The sequence below is a fragment of the Vombatus ursinus genome, unplaced genomic scaffold (genome assembly GCF_900497805.2).
Source record: "Vombatus ursinus unplaced genomic scaffold, bare-nosed wombat genome assembly UNPS02014793.1, whole genome shotgun sequence".
Taxonomy (NCBI): Eukaryota; Metazoa; Chordata; class Mammalia; order Diprotodontia; family Vombatidae; genus Vombatus; species Vombatus ursinus.
In genome coordinates this window covers 4722521-4742525 of record NW_020954571.1, presented here as the reverse complement: position 1 = coordinate 4742525, position 20005 = coordinate 4722521, and the positions used below count along the sequence as shown (strand labels likewise).

Here is a 20005-nt window from a genome sequence, read left to right as displayed (position 1 = left end):
TTTGTGACCCCATTTGTGGTTTTCTTGGCAAAGATACTGGAGTAGTTTGCTATTTTCTTCTCTAGTTCACTTTACAGATGAGGAAACTAGGCAAACAGGGTTAAGTGACTTACCCAGGGTCACCTAGCTAGTGAGTATCTGAGGCCAGATTTGAACTCAGAAAGATGGGTCTTCCTGACTCCAGGCCTGCCACTCTAATCCACTGTGCCACATAGCTACTGGACAGTGACTCATATGGTATTGACAAACTTGCCTCCCAGACTTCAAAATGGCCAAAGTCAACCATAGTATTACAATTTCCAGTCCCCAGAATTCCATTATAGGTGAAACATGAATGTTAAGGCTATCTGTAATTTGCTTCCTTTTGGTGCCTGACAAAACAAAGAGAGAGCTCTTCAGAGCTTTGTCAGTTTTGGCATCATGGTCTTACCCCGAACTGTATCTACTCCCTTATTTTCAGGTTAGATTAATTTTAATTCATACATCTGTCTAAAGACCTAACTTAATTTTTGAAATTGAACTTTTTTTAATAAATAAAATTTTGTTCTCTTCCCCTCCATCTACTGAGGGAGGAAAAAAACCCTCGTACCAGCATAATCAAGTAAAACTAACTCCTGCATTGGTCTTGTCTAAAAATATGAGGCAGCTAGGTGGGTAGAGTGCTGGGCCTGGAGTCAGGAAGATCTGAGTTCAAATCCAGCCTCAGACTCTAGCTGTGTGACTCTAGGCAAGTCACTTAATCTGTTATTCTTAATCCACTAGAGAAGGAAATGCAAAACACAAAACCTCATAGATAGTAATGGCATTCTATGGTCCACAGAGTTATGAAGAGTCAAATGTGACCGGACAAACAACATCTCAGAATACCTCCTCTTGTGGGGGGCAGGGAGTGAAGCTAGGCAGTGGATAGAACACTGAACTTAGAATCAGGAAGTCTTATCTTCATGAGTTCATATTTAGCCTCAGACACTTACTAGCTATATGACCCTGGGCGTGTGATGCTGGGCATCACTGAACCCTGTTTGCTTCAGCCTCCTCATCAATAGAATGAGCTGGAGGAGGAAATGGCAAACTACTCTAGTACCTTTGCCAAGAAGACCCCAAAAATGGGGTCATGGAGAGTCAGGCACGACTGAAAGACATACATCTATTTTTGTAAGGCAACTAGGTAGAGCAGTGGATGGAGCACCAGGCCTGGAGTCAGAAAGTCATTTTCCAGAGTTCAAATCCAGTCTCATACATTTGCTGTTTGACCCTGGGCAAGTCATTTAACACTGTTTGCCTCAGTTTCTTCATCTGTGAAATGAGCTGGAGAAGGAAATGGACAACCACTCTAGTGTCTTTACCAAGAAAACTCCAAATGGGGTCACAGTCAGGCACGACTAAAATGACTAAACAACAAAAAATATATCTCATTCTCTATCAGGTGTACTCATCCTCTGGAATCATGGTTAGTCATTGCACTGATCAAAGTTCTTAAGTGATGACCTGACTTGAAAAACAAATGTTACCACCAGGCACCATTTTACTGAGTTGAAAAGGGACCTTGTAGATCATTTGGTCAAAACCCACTCATTTTGCAGGAAAAAAAATGGCCCAGAGGGATCAAGTAACTTATCAATAATCATAAAGTTAGTTTATGTCAGAGCTTGAACTGGAATTTATCTGTCAAAGACTTTTTTTTAGGTCTCATATACATACATATGCCTATTATTTCCTATGTGATAATACAGTAACTTTTCTAGAAAAGCAAATGTTAATTTAATTCTGAAGATAAATGAGAATTTTTTCTTCTACTTTGTGAAGTAAAGGCAGCAATGTTTAAATAATTTTGCTTGTTACCTCAGTGTGACTGATAGGAAATATTGAAATGTGAATATGTGTGTTCACAGACATACACACACACACGTACACACACACACACACATTTTCCTTTTAACACCAAAGGTAAATATTCTATTCAAAAAGGGTTTGAAAAAAGCTTGTTTTAAAATCATCCACTGTAAGAAAGGTAAACATTGGAGTATAAGTGTAATGAAAATATAACTTTGTTATAAGGAATAAAATAGAGAAAAATTAAAATATTGCTATGAAGTGATGCAGAGTAAAGACACCAGAGCTCAAAGAACATTATACAAAACTACAATAAGGCAAAGTCAACATTCAGAGAAACCTGGGAAGACATATGAACCGATGCAGTAAAATGAACAGAACCAGAACAATTTTTACTGTAACATTCTAACATTGAAAGATTTAATATAATGACCAGCAGTGATTCCAGAGGACCTATAAGGAAGCATGCTATCTACCTCCTGAGAGATTCAAGATGCAGAATGAGACATTCTTGGCCAATATGGGAATTTGTTTTGCTTCACGATGCATATTTATTAAAAGGGTATTTTTTTCCAATGGAAGGGGGAGGTAGGAGAAAAAGGCATATTAATTGAAATAATTTTTTTCAAAGTCAACATTGAGAAGCAACAAAACTCATCAAATGCAATATTATTCCATTCTATGAAACACAAAAGACATTTCTCTTTTAACAATAAAAACTCCATCCTGAGGGAACATTCTTTGTAAAAAAAAAAAAAAAAGTTTAGGTTTTTGTGTCTCTTGTGCCAAAACAAAATGTATACTTTTTTTTTAAGAGGGGAAAAAAAATCTTCCATTAATTTCATATGGAATAGTAGAATCTGGCCTTAAGTAGAAAGATCATAAGGGTATGAACATTAATGAAGTGTCCATGTATGCACTCATGTAATTATCAACGATGTTTTTAGCATCGAATGAAATGAATAAAATGTGCTGTTAAATGTCCTTTTCTTTTGGTGTGTCATTATGGTGGGGAAGTATGGGTGCTTGGCATTTTATACCATCAGAGCCCAAGCTCTGACTGGGACAGATCCAAGTGAAAAAAAAAAAAAACTTTAGGGACCTGGCAGACAGACTTTCTGCCTATTGTTCAAGGACCATTTTAGTGAAGTTCAGAAAAAGTTCACCAGGTTGACCACAGGTTGGTGAATTTTTCAACCATAGCAGTTCATTATGACTATCTGAGAAGGCACAGAAGAATAGTGATCTGGTGAAGGAAGTATCCACACTGACAGTGTTAACAGATCCTTGAAATATTGAAGTCAAGAACACGTGAAGCTGAAGGAGACAGAATATAGGAAGACGTACACGAGAACACTTTTTTTGTTGCTGTTTATTATGAAAACAAAACAAATGCCCCAGGAGAAGGGTCCATGATTACCAGTAACATCAAAGAGTACTTGCTACCTTTTTTTTTTTAATTCAGTTGTGTTGAGGCCAGCATTGCAATAAACAAGCTAAAACTACTTTACGTTGACTCATTTTCAGTAACTGACATTTACAGGAATATACTAGAAACGGCACTAAAAAGTTTAAGAAAAGAGTTACGGTAAACTTGCATGCACATCATACAGAAAAGTAACATTTTAAATATAAAAAAGAAAAATTTTCTGGAAGTGTTATGCCAGTATCACGGAATAGCGCTAAAACTGTACGTGTCAAATCCTACATTGTTGGTTTTGTGTCTTTTTTCTCCAAACAATTGTAAAAGATGTAAATGCTGTAAAAATGTATCTTTACAGTTTAAAAGCAAGATAATGCTGCCCAGTGTGAGAAATTTTCTCTAAGTAAATTATGAATTCTATATAAGGCCTGCCCCACAGCCTCTATGGTTTTATTTATATTTTAGAATAGCTTTTATGTCCTTTTTCGACCCCTTATTAAAAAGCTTTTTTTGTAGTGCCTCCCTGACCCCATCCTGCTTTTAAAAATAATCTTTCCTCAAAAGTGAAAATTTAAAATTGGTCTACAGTTTTCAGTACTAGAATGATTCTAATTAGATAACTGTAGTCTTCCTTACCACAGAGGAAATGGTAAATAACCCACAACCTGATACTGGGTTTGTTGGGAGGTACCCTCCTCTCCTCACCAAGAAAAAAAAAAGTGAAATCAGTTTTGCAGTTTGAAACAGTGAAGACATAAAGTTTTAAAACTATAGCACCATGAAATTTCATTCTTTGTGTTGACTATGCCATGAGGCAAATACAAAGTCAACAGATTCTTTCTGGATAAAGGAGTAAATTTCATTAGCTTAGAAGAGATCCCTACCCTTTTAAAACAAATTGATAATGAAATGCTATGAGATTTTTCACCTGCACTTCAGGATTATGTAGATTTTCCCCCCATCTCATTTTTTCACACAAGTGAAACTTTTTTTCCATTCTTTGTTCATTAGTAACTATAACCACAAAAAGAGGGCTCATAAGAAGCCACTACTCAACATCTCTTGATATTTTTGCAGTATATATTTCACACTAGAATGTGTGATTTGTTCTATATTTAATAGATGTTACAAATCACACCATATTTAAGAATTATTTAGTGGTCTATTCATTCCCTCAAAGTAATAGTTTAAATATATATTTTAAATCTTTTTTATAAAATATCTTTTAAAATCAGGGCAAAATTATAAAATGGTAAACTAAAAAATTTCTAGTAGAACAGGTGAATAACAGTTTTAGTAAATTGGCTCAGTACTCCCTTTTGCATGTTAATTAAAAAAAACCATCAAAACAAACCAAAAACCCAGTAGTTAGCAACTGATATTCCTTCATCCATTTCCTCATCACAGTATGACAAAACTTAAGGGTAGATGAGAGAGTCAGAGGAGATTTTTTTTAAAGTTTTCCTTACTAAATTAGTATATCATATGAAGATTCCACTGAAATGCTGGTGGATATAACCTAGAGATCCATGAAAAAATAGTCCAACCACTGAATGGCATATGTCAGTTCCCATCTAATACTTAATTCATTGATTTTATTACATGAAACTAAGTGAAAATTAGGCTTTGATACAGTAACTTTTGCACTAAAGTGAAAACACTGGAGCTGGGAGCCAAAGTGGGGCCTAAAGAGGCATGTGAAGGGGTCCAGAGACAACCTTCTCCAAACACAGAGAAGCACTGGAGTGGGTCTGGTCTCCATGGTGCAGGACTTTCCTGCCTTCATTGCTAGAAGTCTGGACCTTGGAGCCTCTGGGGGCCATACCATCATGCCAAAGGCCAGGGTAGGACAGGGCAGGGACTACAACTTTTATACAAGCTGGGCATTACCCTTTCATTCTTAGCCCATTGCCAACACCTGACCCTCATCTGGGCAAACTGGGGCATCCCTGTGCTAAAGGCTGTGTGGCAGCCTGCTGGATAGACAAAAACAAAACATAACCTTCTGTTAAACTCTGTATATTATTATTATTATTATTTTTTACAATAAAAAGTTAAAAATCAAGACTTCGATTTACTATACATTTTTTTTCTCAGATTACAAAGTTTATATTATATAACTGGGGGTTCCCTAAATTGATTTATTTTAAAACTGCCCTAAAGAGACCTGTGGCAAATACAAAAAAAAAAAAAAAGGAAAAAAAAGTAACAAAAAAAATTTTTTTAAAAATGTGCTGCAGCTGGAAGTTACCTATATCTGTAAGTCTCTAAACTCTGTACAAAAAGAACCCAAAAAAAAAAGAAGTAGTAGTAGTAGTAGGGAGAAGAGGAAGAAGAAGAGGAAGAAGATGATGAAGAAGAGAAGAGTACATAAACATGATTGAGCACCAACACAGGCAACAGGAAACTGTAGCACCTGTAGGTTAAAAGTCCAACATATTTAAATAGGGTCTCAGAGTCTTATCTTTTGTTTAAATCATTTAAAAAGGTCTGCATTTCTGCTGTTATTTTTATGCAGTTTCTTTGTTGTTATTTTTCTTAAAAATGACCAATGATGTTAATAAATAAAGTATTTATATATACATGAAATCAGGGAGAATGGTTATGGAGTGCGCTGCAGCAGTGCAGGTAATGCATTAGGCTGGACTGTCATAGAAAATTGCTGAGCCTTACAAAAAAAGTCTCCTTTTTTTCTTTTTTTTTTTTTCTGTGTTGAGGTAAAAGTTTCAGTGTTTGGAAACCTGCACTCTGCATGACACAGCAGTGGCGTTCCCTCCTAGGAGCTCCCATAGTCATAAGGATTGAAAAATTCAAAATCCACACCCCGTTCCCCATCCTCCCACCCCACACCCACTCAATTCTCAGGTTTGGAGCTGTAGCTCTCTCCCCTTTGCTTAAACCCAGCCCTGGTTCTCACAAAACAGGTACACTGTCATCATCCACCGCATGAGCGTGCTTATGGGGGGAAAAAAAGATGAAAGCATTGGATATTTTCATTACACTGTAGACTTGAGGTTAAGAATACTAGTGCTAATAACAAATACAACAACTATTTCCAGAGCTAACATCTTTTGGATACAGTACCGTTTTACAGAAGTTTCAATAAAAATTCCTTCTGGGGTTGAAGACCAGGTTGGGTGTAAGAAAAGGGATTTTTGCAAGAACTTTTAGACCACATCTTGAAGATTTTTCTAAGGGTATATATCATTAGTATGAAGTTCTTGCTATCTCCAAGCAATCAGCTTCAGACAAGATTAAAAAGACTTTATGCAGAGTTAACTTCTTTTTCATAAAGTCTAATACACACACACAAAAAAAGATCTTTGACCTATTAAAGCAAAAATTGGAAGATATCATTTATAACACTGAATCAAAAAGGAAAACCTGCACACCATGGAACAAAAGTAGTATATTAACCATAGAAGGGAACACTGCAGAGTTATTGTTGTGTGCGATGTCCATTTTTTTCTTTTTAAAAGTCCAGAGTTTATTCTGAGTCACTGCTGTCAGAGCTGGATCCGCTTGAACTGCTGCTTCCAGATTCTGAGGAGCTGCTGCTGCTAAGACGGGATGGACCTCCAGAGGGGGCAGAACCAGATTTTTCTGATGGGAATATGCAGTGGGTTAGAATTCATTCATTCATTCACCCATCCATTCATTTGTTCAAGTGTCTTTTGGATCCAGAGCACCATTATTATACGTTGAGGTTCTCAAATTTACTGACTTCATGGTTAATAAGATTAAGTTTAAACACACACACCCTGTACACAGGATGCAAGATGGGAGAACCACTGGGATATAGTGGACAATAAACCATATTCTGGCAATCTAGGTTTTTTTGAGAAATAAAAGGAGTAGAACTTTAAAAAAAAAAAAGATTACGCAAGAACAGAGTTGGTAGGAATGTAACAGTACTTGTCAGGCTCTTTCAAGGACACTGTCCAAAGCTATTTTCCATAATGTGAAAGATATAAAAACCTAGGTTGGGGGAAGGTTTGTTTAGTTAGCCTAATCACTAACAAAAGAAAAAGAAAAATCACTAAAAAGTTGAAAAAAGACAATAAGAAAAGGTTGAAGAGCTCATGTACTTACCTAGAAGATGAAGAAAAGAAGGGTATGGGAATAAGCCACACCCTTCAGGAGTCAGAGAAAAAGAACCACTCCCTGGCACTAAGTGAGGAGTTATCCACAGGGAGGCTGGTGGAGTCTCCTCTGGGGATTTAAAAATAAGAGCATTTTTCTTGTGTCTTTATGACACAAGTTTAGAATCTCTTAGAGATCCCACTACCTGACAAGCAGAAACACCACAATGGACCTTTATACCTTCCCAGTGGTTCTGTGACTACCACCAAATCATAACTGAATCAAATTTAGTCTTCTTGGTAATCTGGAGTGGGTATCTGATATAACTAAGCTTATAAGAAATCCAAGCTTGCAAAGCCCTCATCCCTTAGCAATTCATTTCAAACCCCCTTTTCTGCTCTGTCTCATCACCAGTTTAAATTGTGAAGAGCAATGGAGAGGGAAGGGTTGGAGCCTTGACATCTGATCCCCTATGGCCCAACCAAGCAGCACTCTCCACCCTGCCCTCCCCCAGAAAAGCCCTCTCCAGCAGAGACGAAGTTCTTCATTGAAGAAAAGAAAATGCCAAGTACCTTTTTTAGCAGGTTTCTTGTTGTTATTTAGCTGCCCACTCACATCCTGTAGTCTCTTTTCTAACTCTTTCTTCTTTTCCTGAGCTAACTCTTCTTTAGATTTTGCTGCTTGTTTTTTCCCAGTTGCAGCTGTGAAGGAATATACAATGTCTGAGACTGTCCATTGGAGGGGGTGATGCAAAGCAGAAGCCTGGCAAGGATAGTATTCATTTTACGGGACCCAGAGCCATGCAACTTGATCACTGCTGTGTTACTGCATGGTCATTATGGGGCTCTCTGGATGTTTGGGTAACCAAAGAGTCCTTAAACTGACTCCCAGGAATAGTTTGGGCTTTGGGATAAACTCACTTTCCTCTGTAGCTTTTGTTCTAACATCAGGGTTCAGAGTCTTAAAACATAAAAAATACCCATGTAATCAACCACATAGTTAAAAAGGTAACTTACCACACAGTTAAATGGTCAATAGTTGTATTGTGGTTTCAGAATTGTGATTCAGCTTTTCTGCTCTGGTAAAAATAAGCTATCCCACTAACATGTTCAGAAACTTCCATTTGCCCCCAAGCCTTAAGTTATTTTATACACTCTGTGAATTTATTTGTGAAGACACACAACTCTGCCTACACACAAGAGCACAGTCTGTTGCTTTTCTCCCCAGCTCTGAAATGGAACTATAGCCCGGGCTCTCTAGGGGTTCACCTTTTGTCTCAGCAGACAGACACAGTATGGGTTGAATATGTACTCACACTCCCCAGGACCACTAAGGCTCCATTGGTCCTTGTGATTCAGACCGTTCATTCACTGATCATCAGCCAAGATCAAGAAGCAATGACTTCCATGAGAGGAAGGGAAAAAGGGAGCAGGGGAGAAGAACGACATGGAGTAGCATGGGGGACCTTCCTTTGAAACATCTGGTTGGGGCCCCAGTCAAAAGCAGGATCTTGAACTAGACGGAAAACTGGTCTGGCCTCCACGAGGAAGTAGTTATGAAATATTCAATACAACAAAAAGCCAAAACCCAGATTGTGCCACTGCTTCTGCAAGTCCAGCATGGTCAACAGTCATGGAGCTGGGAAGGGAGGTACAGTGTAAGGATTCTTCAAGGTGCCCAGATGTAGGCAGACAAACTTTAAGTCCTAAATGAGGGAAAAGGGAGGGAATCTTCACCTGCTAAGGTCACAGAGGAACTACCCACCTAAATAGCAGCCCTTCTTCTTGCCACATGTCAAGAAAGGTCTGAGTTCCGGCACCCAAAAGTATGGCTTAGGCTCTTAATTTTTATTCAAAAGCACTGGCTCACTGGCTGGCTAGTGGCAGAGTAGCCTGGCAGGGACTGAAACTCCTCTCAACTCTAATAGCTAGACAGGCTTTCATGGGCAGTATGGGGATCAGAAACACCTGACTAACATTCTATATTAAACCCAATGGCCCGCCAGGAATGGTTCCTGCCAGCACCCTGGGGCTGGGGGTATAAATGAGAAGGCAAAGAGAAAGAATAAAGTGAAGGAGACGGGATTTCTACTCACGGCTAGGGTACATTGTGGGAGGAACAGGGCACATAACCACTTGCTCATTTTCTCTTGAAACAAAGTAGAGTAAGGTTCGTCCCCCCTGGGGCCCTGGGGAGTATTTGGGACAGTGGGTAAGAGAGAGGGAAAGAGGATTAGTAGGGATTCAATCACTTACAAAATGGTTTTCTTTGTTTTTTCTGTAAACATGACTTGACATATCTCTCCAGTTCTCGCAAAGTGGTGGGTTTCAGAGTTTCAAAATCAATTTCTATCTCATCAGGATTGGAGTCCCTGAGGGAAGGCTCCCGGGACTGAATGATATGGACCACCCGGCCCAGTTTCTCCCCGGGCAGCCGGTTGATGTCTAGGCTGAGCTGCCGCTTTTCATCATAGGTCATCGGCAAACCCTCTTCCTCCTCATCTGAGTCGTAAGAGGCAGATGCCTGCTTTCCACCTTTCTTGGGTTGCCTGGAGGTAGAAAGAACACAATACATATCTCACAGATCCACATGGTTAGGATCCAATGCTTGTTTTATCATTTTATCCTGAGAACGTACAAAGTCCAATAGTCAGGGATCATCAGCACCTACTTTAATGTGATGTACCTTATAACACCTTCCGGCCAGATACGAGCCCAGGTACTAGTTCTACCCCCACACAAAATCTATAAGAATAGATGAACCTGTGGCTAGGACTAAGCCTTGTCTGAGTATCAAGCTCACCTTCACGGTGTTCTGATTGTTGGTGTCTTTGAAAGGCTTCTCTAATCTTTCCATTCCCGCTGTTAACTAGATGTGCCTTAATCTTTGTCTTGTCTTTTTGATACCTCATGATGATTCTGGTCTGCCTTTCCCCAGATCCTGATGTAGTACACCTCTGGCTGGTGCATAACCCCCTTTTAGTGGTTGACAGTGTGGTACAATGGGCTTTGGAATCAAAATTCTTGAGTTAGAATCTTTGCTGTGCTATTTTTCCCAATCCCCCTCAGTGCTGGTACTTTCTCTCTGTTGAACTTCTCCAGTGTATCCTGTCTATACCTTGTTTGTACATAGTTGTTTGCATGTTGTTTCCCCCATTAGACTGTGAGCCCCTGGATGCTTGTTATTCTTTTGTCTTTCTTTGTGTCCTCGGCCCTTAGCATAGCGCATAGTACAGAGCAGACACTTGGACTGGATGATGTTCCCTCTATGAGTTTTAGTTCTCTAACTTAGGGAGTTAGACTAGATCTCAGGAGTCTCTTCTGACCTTAAATCCTATTATTCAATCTGCTTCTCTTGGTCCTAGAACACATCTGGTTGCTGCCCAACCACAGTGGTCTCTTAGCAGATGCTTGGAATAGTCCCCAAAAAATGAAACCAAGGACTATGTGAGAGAGAAATATGTACAACACAGTCATACTAAAATGTCACAGGAGGCATCAAAACTTCTGCTTTAAGAAGACTTCCCAAAGAGAATAAGGATTTAGTTTAAATACAGCTTGCTCATCATTAAGCTCTTCTGTACTATAATTTAGAAGTCAAATGGGTAAATGATATCCTGGTGTGATGAGAAATTGGAAAGTGAAGGAAGCTCTCTGCCTTCTTCCACACTCCTACCCTCCTGACTCCTCTTTCAGCCCACTTCACTGAACGGATAGCTCTGCCTGCTCTGAAAGTATGTGTCAGTCGACAGAGGGGAACAAACAAGCATGATCCATCACGGGTCAAAGGACTGAAGCTGAAAGAGCCTTTAGGAGATCCTCGGTGCCAATCCCTTCATTTTATTGATGAGGCTCAGAAAGGAGAGAGGGCAAGGGAGTAGTGGGAGCCCAAGTAAGTAGCAGTCCTGTGACTCTGAAATCGAATACTCTTCCTGCTAAACCCCACTGACAATAAGCTCCTGTACTACATGGCAGAGTCCTCTGTGTGGCTACAGGGAGATCCCTAGCACTGTAGGAAGAAGGAACCTAAAGTCTGGTTTGGAGGAATGACTGAGACCAACAGGATCATCAGCCTTGGGGGCAGATGGCCAGGAAGAGAATGAGTTTTCTACATGGTGATATATACAAGATATATATATATATGTGTGTGTGTGTGTGTATGTGTGCATGTGTATTATGTGTGTATGTATATATCATGTGTATATGTGTGTACATGTACACATATATACACATACATTTACATATATAAACACACATATTATGTGTGTATATGTGTATACACCCACATACATGTGTCTGTATAAGTATTTATAATTATTTCACAGGGAGAGGGGTTTACACCTGTGATTTCTCTAGGATATGAAATACCCACGTGAAGAAACTCTCTCTAATTTCCTAGCTGGTGCCTTCTCTGTAATTTATCATTTTAAAAAGGCAGCTTAAGAGTACTGAGAGGTTAAGTGACTCACCCAGAGTAATGTGACCAGTTTATGCCAAAGGAAGGTCTTGAACTCGGGGCTTCCTAGCTTCAAGCATAGCTTTTCATCCATCACACTATGCTGCCTCTCTACACAGAGATATTTATAAGACCCAGACACTTGGGTAAAAATGTACCATGCTGTAATGTTGCCTGGATCAAAAGAAAAGGACAACTTCCCTTCCTTCTTTACCCTAATCCTTGACCCAACTCTAGAAAGGAGCCCAAGACAATAAGATAAACAAACAAAAAAAACATCCCCCTGAAACGTCTAAATTACCTAGGTCTCTGTTAGTTCCTACAGGTTAGCAGTCCCCATGATCAGAGTTGTGTCAATAAACAGGTTATAGGGAGGCATCTTTTGTACAATGGAAAATACACTGGATTTGGAAACAACCAAGCTCCCATTTTCAATCTGGCTCTGCTACTTATCAGCTTGCGTGATGCTGGGCAATTGTTTTCCTCTCTCTGAGTCTCAATTTCTCCTCACCCCAATCTCCAGTCCCTCGGGCCCTTTCTGTTCTTCTAGTCCATCATGTCTCTTCTCTTTCCAGATCTCTTTTTCCTCCCTTCATTGTTTTGATCAGTTAGCCAGTTCAACTGTGTACTATACTCCATCCTTGAATCCTCTGACCCCTTGGACTACCACTATTCAAGCCCTGCTAATCTTCAACCTTGAGAGTCACCTCACCACCCACTTTCCCTGCAACTACTCTTGAATTGCTGAATGTTGAGGAAAATATTCAACCATGCCAACTGGGCCCAATACAAATTCATGGTATTTCTCTGGTCATATTATTCTGGGCTCTCACCACTACACAGTAACCCATTCATTCTTTTCTGACTTACTTTCCATAACATCCCCCAAAATGAATGTTTGGAAATCTCTACTCAAGTCCCCAACTCCCTCATTGCCATCTCTCTAATCAGATGAACTTCACTTCCTCCAAGGCCAGCATCATGAGCTCCCCTGCCTCATTTACTCTATACCTCAAAACCCAACTTCATCACCCATCCTCTCCTCCTCTGCTTCAGTCTCAGAGGAAGAAGTGATCTTTCTCTTTGCCAAGGCCACCTCCCTCCACTTGTGTCACTGAACTCATCCCTCTTTTCCCCCCTCTCTCCCCCCCAATCTCAATCTCTCAATCTTCTCTGCTCCTTATGTGTTCATCACCCCCATCATGAAAGGCCCCTTCCTTTGACTCTGTTATCACCTCAACCTGTCATTCTATATCTCTCCCCATTTTCATTATTAACTTCCTAGACAGTCATCTACATTTGCTGCCTCTACTTCCTTACCACCCACTAACTTCTCTACTCCTTGCAATCTCGCTACCACTCAACTAAAACTGCTGTGTCAAATGATCTGATGGGTTTATTCATTTTCTTCCTCCTCCACTGTTTTTTAGCTTCTGATACTATTAACTGACCCCTCTCCTCCCTTGGCCTCCTTGACACAAGCTCTCTCTTGATTGTTCTCTTGTCCATTTCCCAGTTGTCTTTGATGGATCCTGCTCCATAGGCACAGCTTTCCCCCAAGCATCTATCCCAGGCTCTCTTCTATTCCTTCTCTATATTCTCTTCTTTGGCAACCTCAACTGTGCCCTTGTGTTCATTTCTCATTTCTATTTAGATAACTTCCAAATCGATACATCCAGTTATAACTTTACACCTCAACTTCAGGCCTGGTTCTCCAACTGCCTACTAGCCATTTCATCCTAGCCCATGGGCATCTCAAACTCAACATGTCCAAAAAGGGAACTCTCATCATCTTCCTTCCTAAAACTTCTCCTATCTCTGTCAAGGACACACCATCCTCCTGATCATCTAGATTCAAAACCTTGGAGTTGTCTTTGACTCTTTTCTCCCCTTCATTCTCCATATCCAATTGGTTGCTAAGTCCTGTTGATTCTTCCTCCACATACTCACATCCATTCCCTTTTTTCCACCCACATGGCAACCACTCTAGTTTAGGGTCTCATCATCCCAACTAGACCTCTTAATCCATCTCCTTTCCAGTTTCTCCCTGTGCCTCTTCTACCCTTCACATAGCTTCCAAAATAATCTTCTGAAGGCATAGATCTGACCTTGTCATATCCCTGCTCAAAAATATCATTCTCACTCAGAATTAAACAGGACGAAGTTGGTCATTCATTAAATTCAACTGGCGGCCTCCTCTCCTGGACCCCTAAATCTTGCCTAGAATGCACTGCCTTCTCTTCACCTTTGCCTCTCAGAATCCTCTGCTTCCTTCAAGGTTCAACTCAGCTACCAACTCACATGGGAAGCCTTTCCCGACTCCCTCTAGTTGCTGGTATTCTCTCTCTCCTCCAATTATCTGGTATTTACTTATCTGTTTAGAAATTAGATCCCACCATCTTCATTAGAAGATAAGCTCAAGAGTAACAACTGTTTTGTCTCTCTATCCCCAGTTCTTAACATGACTCTTTATACACAGTAGGCACTTGATAAATGCTTGCACAGCTGATTATAAAGAAAACTGTTTATGGACAAGCAGTCACAAGGAAGTTCAGCAGCTTCTTCAAACTCCAAAGGCTGAGGCTTTCAAGATGGCCTGGGTAGAAATAAAAGCCACGGGCCCAGACTCTAGCCCCACATTTGAGAACTCGACCTTCCTGGAGCATACCTGCTCGCTGTCGTTGTACTGTTGGCCTTCTTAGCTGGTGCTTTCTTCTGCTGGGTTTGTTTGGTCGGCTGAGCCACCTTTGCTTTTTTCTCCTCCTCGGCCTTCACTTTGTGCTTCTCTTTCTCCTTCTCTTTCTCTTTGTCCTTCTTTTTCTTCTCTTTCTCTTTCTTCTCTTTTTTTTTCTTTGGTTTATTCACAGGCGCCTGTGAGAGAGCAGCTAGCTGCTCATGCACTGCCTTCAGCTGAAAGACAACACCCAGGAGAAATGAGAGGAGGGAGGAGAAGGCATTGAGAGGAGAACTCCTAGCAGAAGTCTACTGGGGAAGAGGAAATCAAACAGGAACTTGAATTATAACTTCTGAAAATTCCTGGGCTAGAAACCCCTTTCAAATGCCCCTTCATTCAGACTGAGGTAGTGGAAAGAGTGTGAGATTTAGGGGCCAGGAGACCTAGGTTCAAATCCTGGTTCCCTGCTTGTTATTTGTGTCACCTACAGAATAGTTTTACCTTTTGGAACCTCAGTTTCCTCAACTGTAAAAAGAGGATGATAAGACTGTACTAGTTAACTAACAATGAGTTATGGTGAGGAAAATGTTTTATAAACCTTGAAATGCCAAATAAATTAGTCTCTTTTATTATTGTTGTGGTTCCCCCTGCCTTAGGCAGATATGCATTTAAACCATCCTAGAGAGGTAAGACTCTCCCTTAGCCTTACACGTCAGCATGGGGAAGCTGGTTCAAATGCTAGTTTTAGGAACCTATCCATCTAATGCCCTCCCCATCATGGAAGGTCTGCCTGAGGCATAACCCATAACCCTTCTGGTCATAACTGAAAGCAATGACCTCTCTACAATCTGCTTTAAATGTATGTGTGTTCAGTCATTTTTCAGGTGTATCTGACTCTGTGACTCCCCACTTGGGGTTTTCTTGGCAAAGAAACTGGAGTGGTTTGCCATTTCTTTCTCTAGTTCATTTTACAGATGAAGAAACTGAGACAAAAGGGTTAAATGACTTGCCCAGGGTCACACAGCCAGTAAGTGTCTGAGGCCAGAAGTGAACTCAGGAAAATGAGTCTTCCTGTCTCCAGGCCTGGTGCCCTATCTACTGCACCACCTAGCTGTCCTTGACTTTAAATAGTCCATGAAATAGGAGACAAGCATGTCTGATAATTGCTCAAGATGATCAAACTAATAACTCACATTCACATAACACTGAATGGTTTACAAAAGCACAGTAAGAAAAGTTACCCCACAAGGCCAACTTGCCAGGTTATAAAGAAAAAACTGCAAACCATCTATCACTGGTCAGAAATATAAGTGACTAAATATAACCAAGGCCTTGAGTCAGCTTCCCGTGCCCCTTCTGAATGTGGTTTGTAAGAGGGTGGGCATGCATGCCTCTGTGGCTGCTGATTAAGCATTCTTTAGACCCATCCCCTATGGTGACCCATGTCATGACTGCTACTGATAACAATTACTAGGGTTTCCCCACCTCCCAAACATATTTCAAAGATGTAACTTGTGGTTATTGATTCACACCCTGCCAATGGAGAAACCACAGTGGGTTTATTAGCACAGCCTAGAGAATAGCCCCTGGTCAACAATGAGAAACTTTCCAGGCTGAACTAATGGTGGAGAACATATGAGTTTCACTGATTCAATTTGTGGGGGTAGAGGAACAAACAACACAAGGGGTCCCCCATGCCCAGAATATTCCCCCTTTTCATTTTCATCTATTGCAATCTCTAAATTCCACCTCCTACACAAGGTCTTTCCTGATCCCTCCAAGTCATTAGCACTCTGGCTCCCTTCCCCCCAACCCACTTTTCATTTTTTATCTCTGCATTATATCCCCTCAGTAGACTTTAAGTTCTGTGAGAGTAGACACCGTTTCATTTATGTCTTTGCATATCCAGCAACTAGTAACAGAGCTTAATAAATGATTATTTAATTGAATCAAACTGTACTGTTTCATCTTTTAAGAGAACTTATATGATTTTGAGACATGCCTCAAAGATAAACTGGAGAAAAGCCTTTAAGGCAGTATTTTGCTCTCCTAAACCAAACGCTTCCCTCTAGTCATCAAAAATAAGCATGGAGAACCTTGTATTTGCTAATCTAATTGAATCAAACTGGCAAATGGCTGAAGACCACTGGCAGAGCTGACTGGACTGGAAGTGACTGGTTAGAATCTGCATGGTCCTTCTTAACTAATATTGTTAACTATCAGAGGAAAAAATGCTGGTAGAAAACTAATACCAGCAAGTTATTTAGTATTCAGTCATTTTTTTGTCAATTATTTTATAACAAAAAAAATTAATAAACAATAACGGACATTGTTGTTTAGTCATTTCAGTTATGTCCAACTCTTCATTACCCCATTTGGGGTCTTCTTGGCAAAGATAGTGGAGTGGTTTGCCATTTCCTTCTCCAGTTCATTTTACAGATGAAGAAACTAAGGCAAACAGGGTTAAATGACTTGCCCAGGGTCACACAGCTACTAAATGTCTGAGGCCAGATCTGAACTCCAGAAGGAGACTCTTCCTGACTCTAGACCAGGCACTCGATCCACTGTGCCACCTAGCGCCTCACATGTGACATTACACAGCAATTTACCATTTGCAAACCATTTTGTATACATTGTCTCATATGTGCCCCACAACAATCCTGTAAAGTAGGTATTATGGGTATTATTGTTCCCTTTTTACAGATGAAGAAAGTAAGGCTTATAGAGATTAAGTAATTTGCTTATAGCCACATGGCTAATAAGTGTTGGAGGTGGAATTTGAACCCAGGTCTTCCTGATTTGAATTCCATTCTATTTACTATACCATGCTTTCAACTAAGTAAGATATGCAGACCACATTTCTCTAAACAATCTCTGAAAATATAGCCTCTCCAGATATTTTCCTGAGGGAGATAAAGCTTGGGATCCAGTGAGTGCCACTGAAGTAGACTCCTAGATTTGCATGTTTTCTTGTCCCTTTCCCACATGAGCTAGTATGTCCATGTAAGACTGTAAATTATTCAGCAAACTTTGTAATCAGATCATCTGAGTAGGAAGCTTTTCGGTTTTCCTAGAAAAGGTTCCATACCAAATAAGGGAGATGTCCAGAAATTCTACAAGATATCAATCCACTAAAATGCAATAAGTGTGTGCGAGGCACAGTGCTAGGTGCTAGAGATAGGAAGCCAAAAAACATAAACATCCCTTTTCTCAAAGCACTTCTATTCTGTCAAGTTGCCAAATGAGTATACTATGGGTTTTTTTTTTTAATCTTTATTTCCAATTGTACGTTGAACATCTCCTGTCCTACACACATCCCCCTCACTGAGCTTTTTAAGAAGTGTCATGCATCCCACCTGTTCCTGGAGTTCTGCCAGTCTGGTGGCTCGTTCTTCTTCAGAATCTGAGCTGTCCGAGTCAGACGAACTCTCCTCACTGCTATGGCTGCTCTCCGTGCTTTTACTGACAACAGGTGCAGCTGGGGGTGCTGGAGGGGGGGCCTCCACAGGTTCATCAGGCATTTTTGCAAACCTCATCTCAAACACATCCTGTAGGATTAGCAAAAGGATCGTCTCAAAAGGTACTAAAGCCCCACCATGAGCCCACTTTGGAGCTGGTGTTCTTGTCACTCCTGTTCAGCTTTCTCTGAACCATCTCTCTAGCGCACTGATCAACTCAAGCTGATGGCCTGCTCCCTGTGGTTAGCTAGATAACTTATCTTGATATCTCTTAAAATCAACAAGTGCTCTCTGTGTCAGAACCAAGGTCCCTCCAGCTCAGGATCCTGTCTCTGAGAGGGACACCAAAGGATGGTTACAGGGAATCCAAGATTTGCCTTAAATGATGTTACCTCAAGAGTTAGGCCCTAACCTAGGCCTAATCCCCTTAATAAAAGGATCTGTTCTGTGAAGTTTGGATTCAGTCAAAGGGTCACACTTGAGGACCTAGAGGGCCACACGTGGCCCCAAGGTCCCAAGTTCCCCACCCCTATGTTAGGGGGTACTAAAACCATTTATTCATGACTTTATCAAATACTTAGCCCCCTTAATGAGTAGAGCCCTGTGAAATTAGATATGCTCCCCAGCCTCAGTGAACTTACAATCCATCTGCCCTTAATGACCTCCTACAAAAATTGGTCATCCATGAAAGCAACTGAAGCCTTCTCAAACTAATTTACATTTTTCTGCTTGATCATTCTCTATATTTGAGTAAAGAGCTATACAGTTTGTCATCATCCTGATGTATCAAAGAGGATACACTTCTGCCTGTCCTACAGCTTTGTTCTTTTAGTTTGAATGGGATTCCACAATACAGGGCTTGGTGAACAAGTGTGTGTTCATCCCCCTTGCATGTCCTTCATGATTTCAGATATTTTAATCATATTCCAATTTCTGCTTTCCTCCTTCCAGCTGGAAGAAGTGTTTATAGCCTATGCCTTCAGGGCAGCACTAAGATCCCTAGGGGCTATCTGAGGAGAAAATAATGATGAAAGAATATTCGATGAGAGGGCTATAGGATGAGAAAACCTGTATTTGAAATATAAACATTTATTACTACCAGTCCTTGTTCTCTAACTTGGTTACTGGCTTTGGGACTTCTGCAGATACCTAGTCATTTCTAAATAAATTTTTAAAAAAACTGCTATTCCTATCCCTTAAATTTCATTGAAGACATTTCCTTTGCCAAACACTGGAATCTGATTTCTATCATTCAATTTTTATAATTAGCCATTGTAACAACTAATTATATTCATTAGTAATCACAACTAATTTGCTTCTTTGGGCCTATTACTAATGAGCACTTCTCATATAAACTTGACCTGATTATTTCAACAACCTTTCCACCACCTCCCCCCACCCCAATGTCATTTGGTCTACATGAGTCATACAACCAAATTACTGTCTCTCTTCCTTTAGAATCAATCAACTGACCCACAATTATTGGCTGAAAGCTTTCCATGCACCCAGCACATCAGTTCTTTCCTGCCCCTACCTGATATATAATAATGATAAATTACCAAAGATGTGTTTCTTTTCCTTAAAGCCAAACACTATTGCATTAATGAAGTGCTTAGGACCGAAAAAACACCAATGAGAGAGTATAGTTATGAAAAAAAGGGTAGTGCTGGCTACGTTTTTCTGCGCAGTGCCAGGTCTTAAGTAATAGTGTTATCTGTGCTGCCAATTTTCCCACCTAATTAAGTAGATAAAAGGCTGGTATCTGATGTATGAAAGCTATGGCCAAATTTAGGGAAAACATGGAAAGTACTCCAGGTATCACATTGTCCCTTGCCTAACAATGTTTTTTAATTTCCTCTGTCCATAAAGAGATGGAGCCTGAAATATAGCATGTCAATTCCCAAAGGTCTAGTTGATTCTTGCCAATATCTCAGTTGGTTTCCATTTGGGGCTTAGCAGAAGGTCCTAAAGAGCAGATATTCTAGTACTGTACAAGAGGGCAAGGGAGGAAAAACTGAAAATGTTTTCCCCTACTTCCACCCCAAAAGATTCAAATTCCTTTAAAATTTACCAAGGTAT

At 40.3% G+C, this 20005-nt stretch overlaps 1 protein-coding gene across 6 annotated transcripts in view; it reads right to left on the bottom strand.

Moving 5' to 3' along the window:
- Positions 1-3187: 3187 nt before the first annotated feature.
- The window catches only part of BRD3 (bromodomain containing 3), a 53312-nt gene continuing 36494 nt past the window's right edge, over positions 3188-20005 (bottom strand). For all 6 annotated transcript variants that reach the window (XM_027869520.1, XM_027869521.1, XM_027869525.1 and 3 more), the window contains 5 exons: positions 17825-18016; positions 14463-14704; positions 9595-9887; positions 7912-8040; positions 3188-6859 (listed from right to left, as the gene is read on the bottom strand). In XM_027869520.1, the coding sequence (XP_027725321.1) occupies positions 6744-6859; positions 7912-8040; positions 9595-9887; positions 14463-14704; positions 17825-18016 (972 nt within the window). In that variant the 3' untranslated portion in view covers positions 3188-6743. The remainder of the gene's footprint in view (positions 6860-7911; positions 8041-9594; positions 9888-14462; positions 14705-17824; positions 18017-20005) is intronic.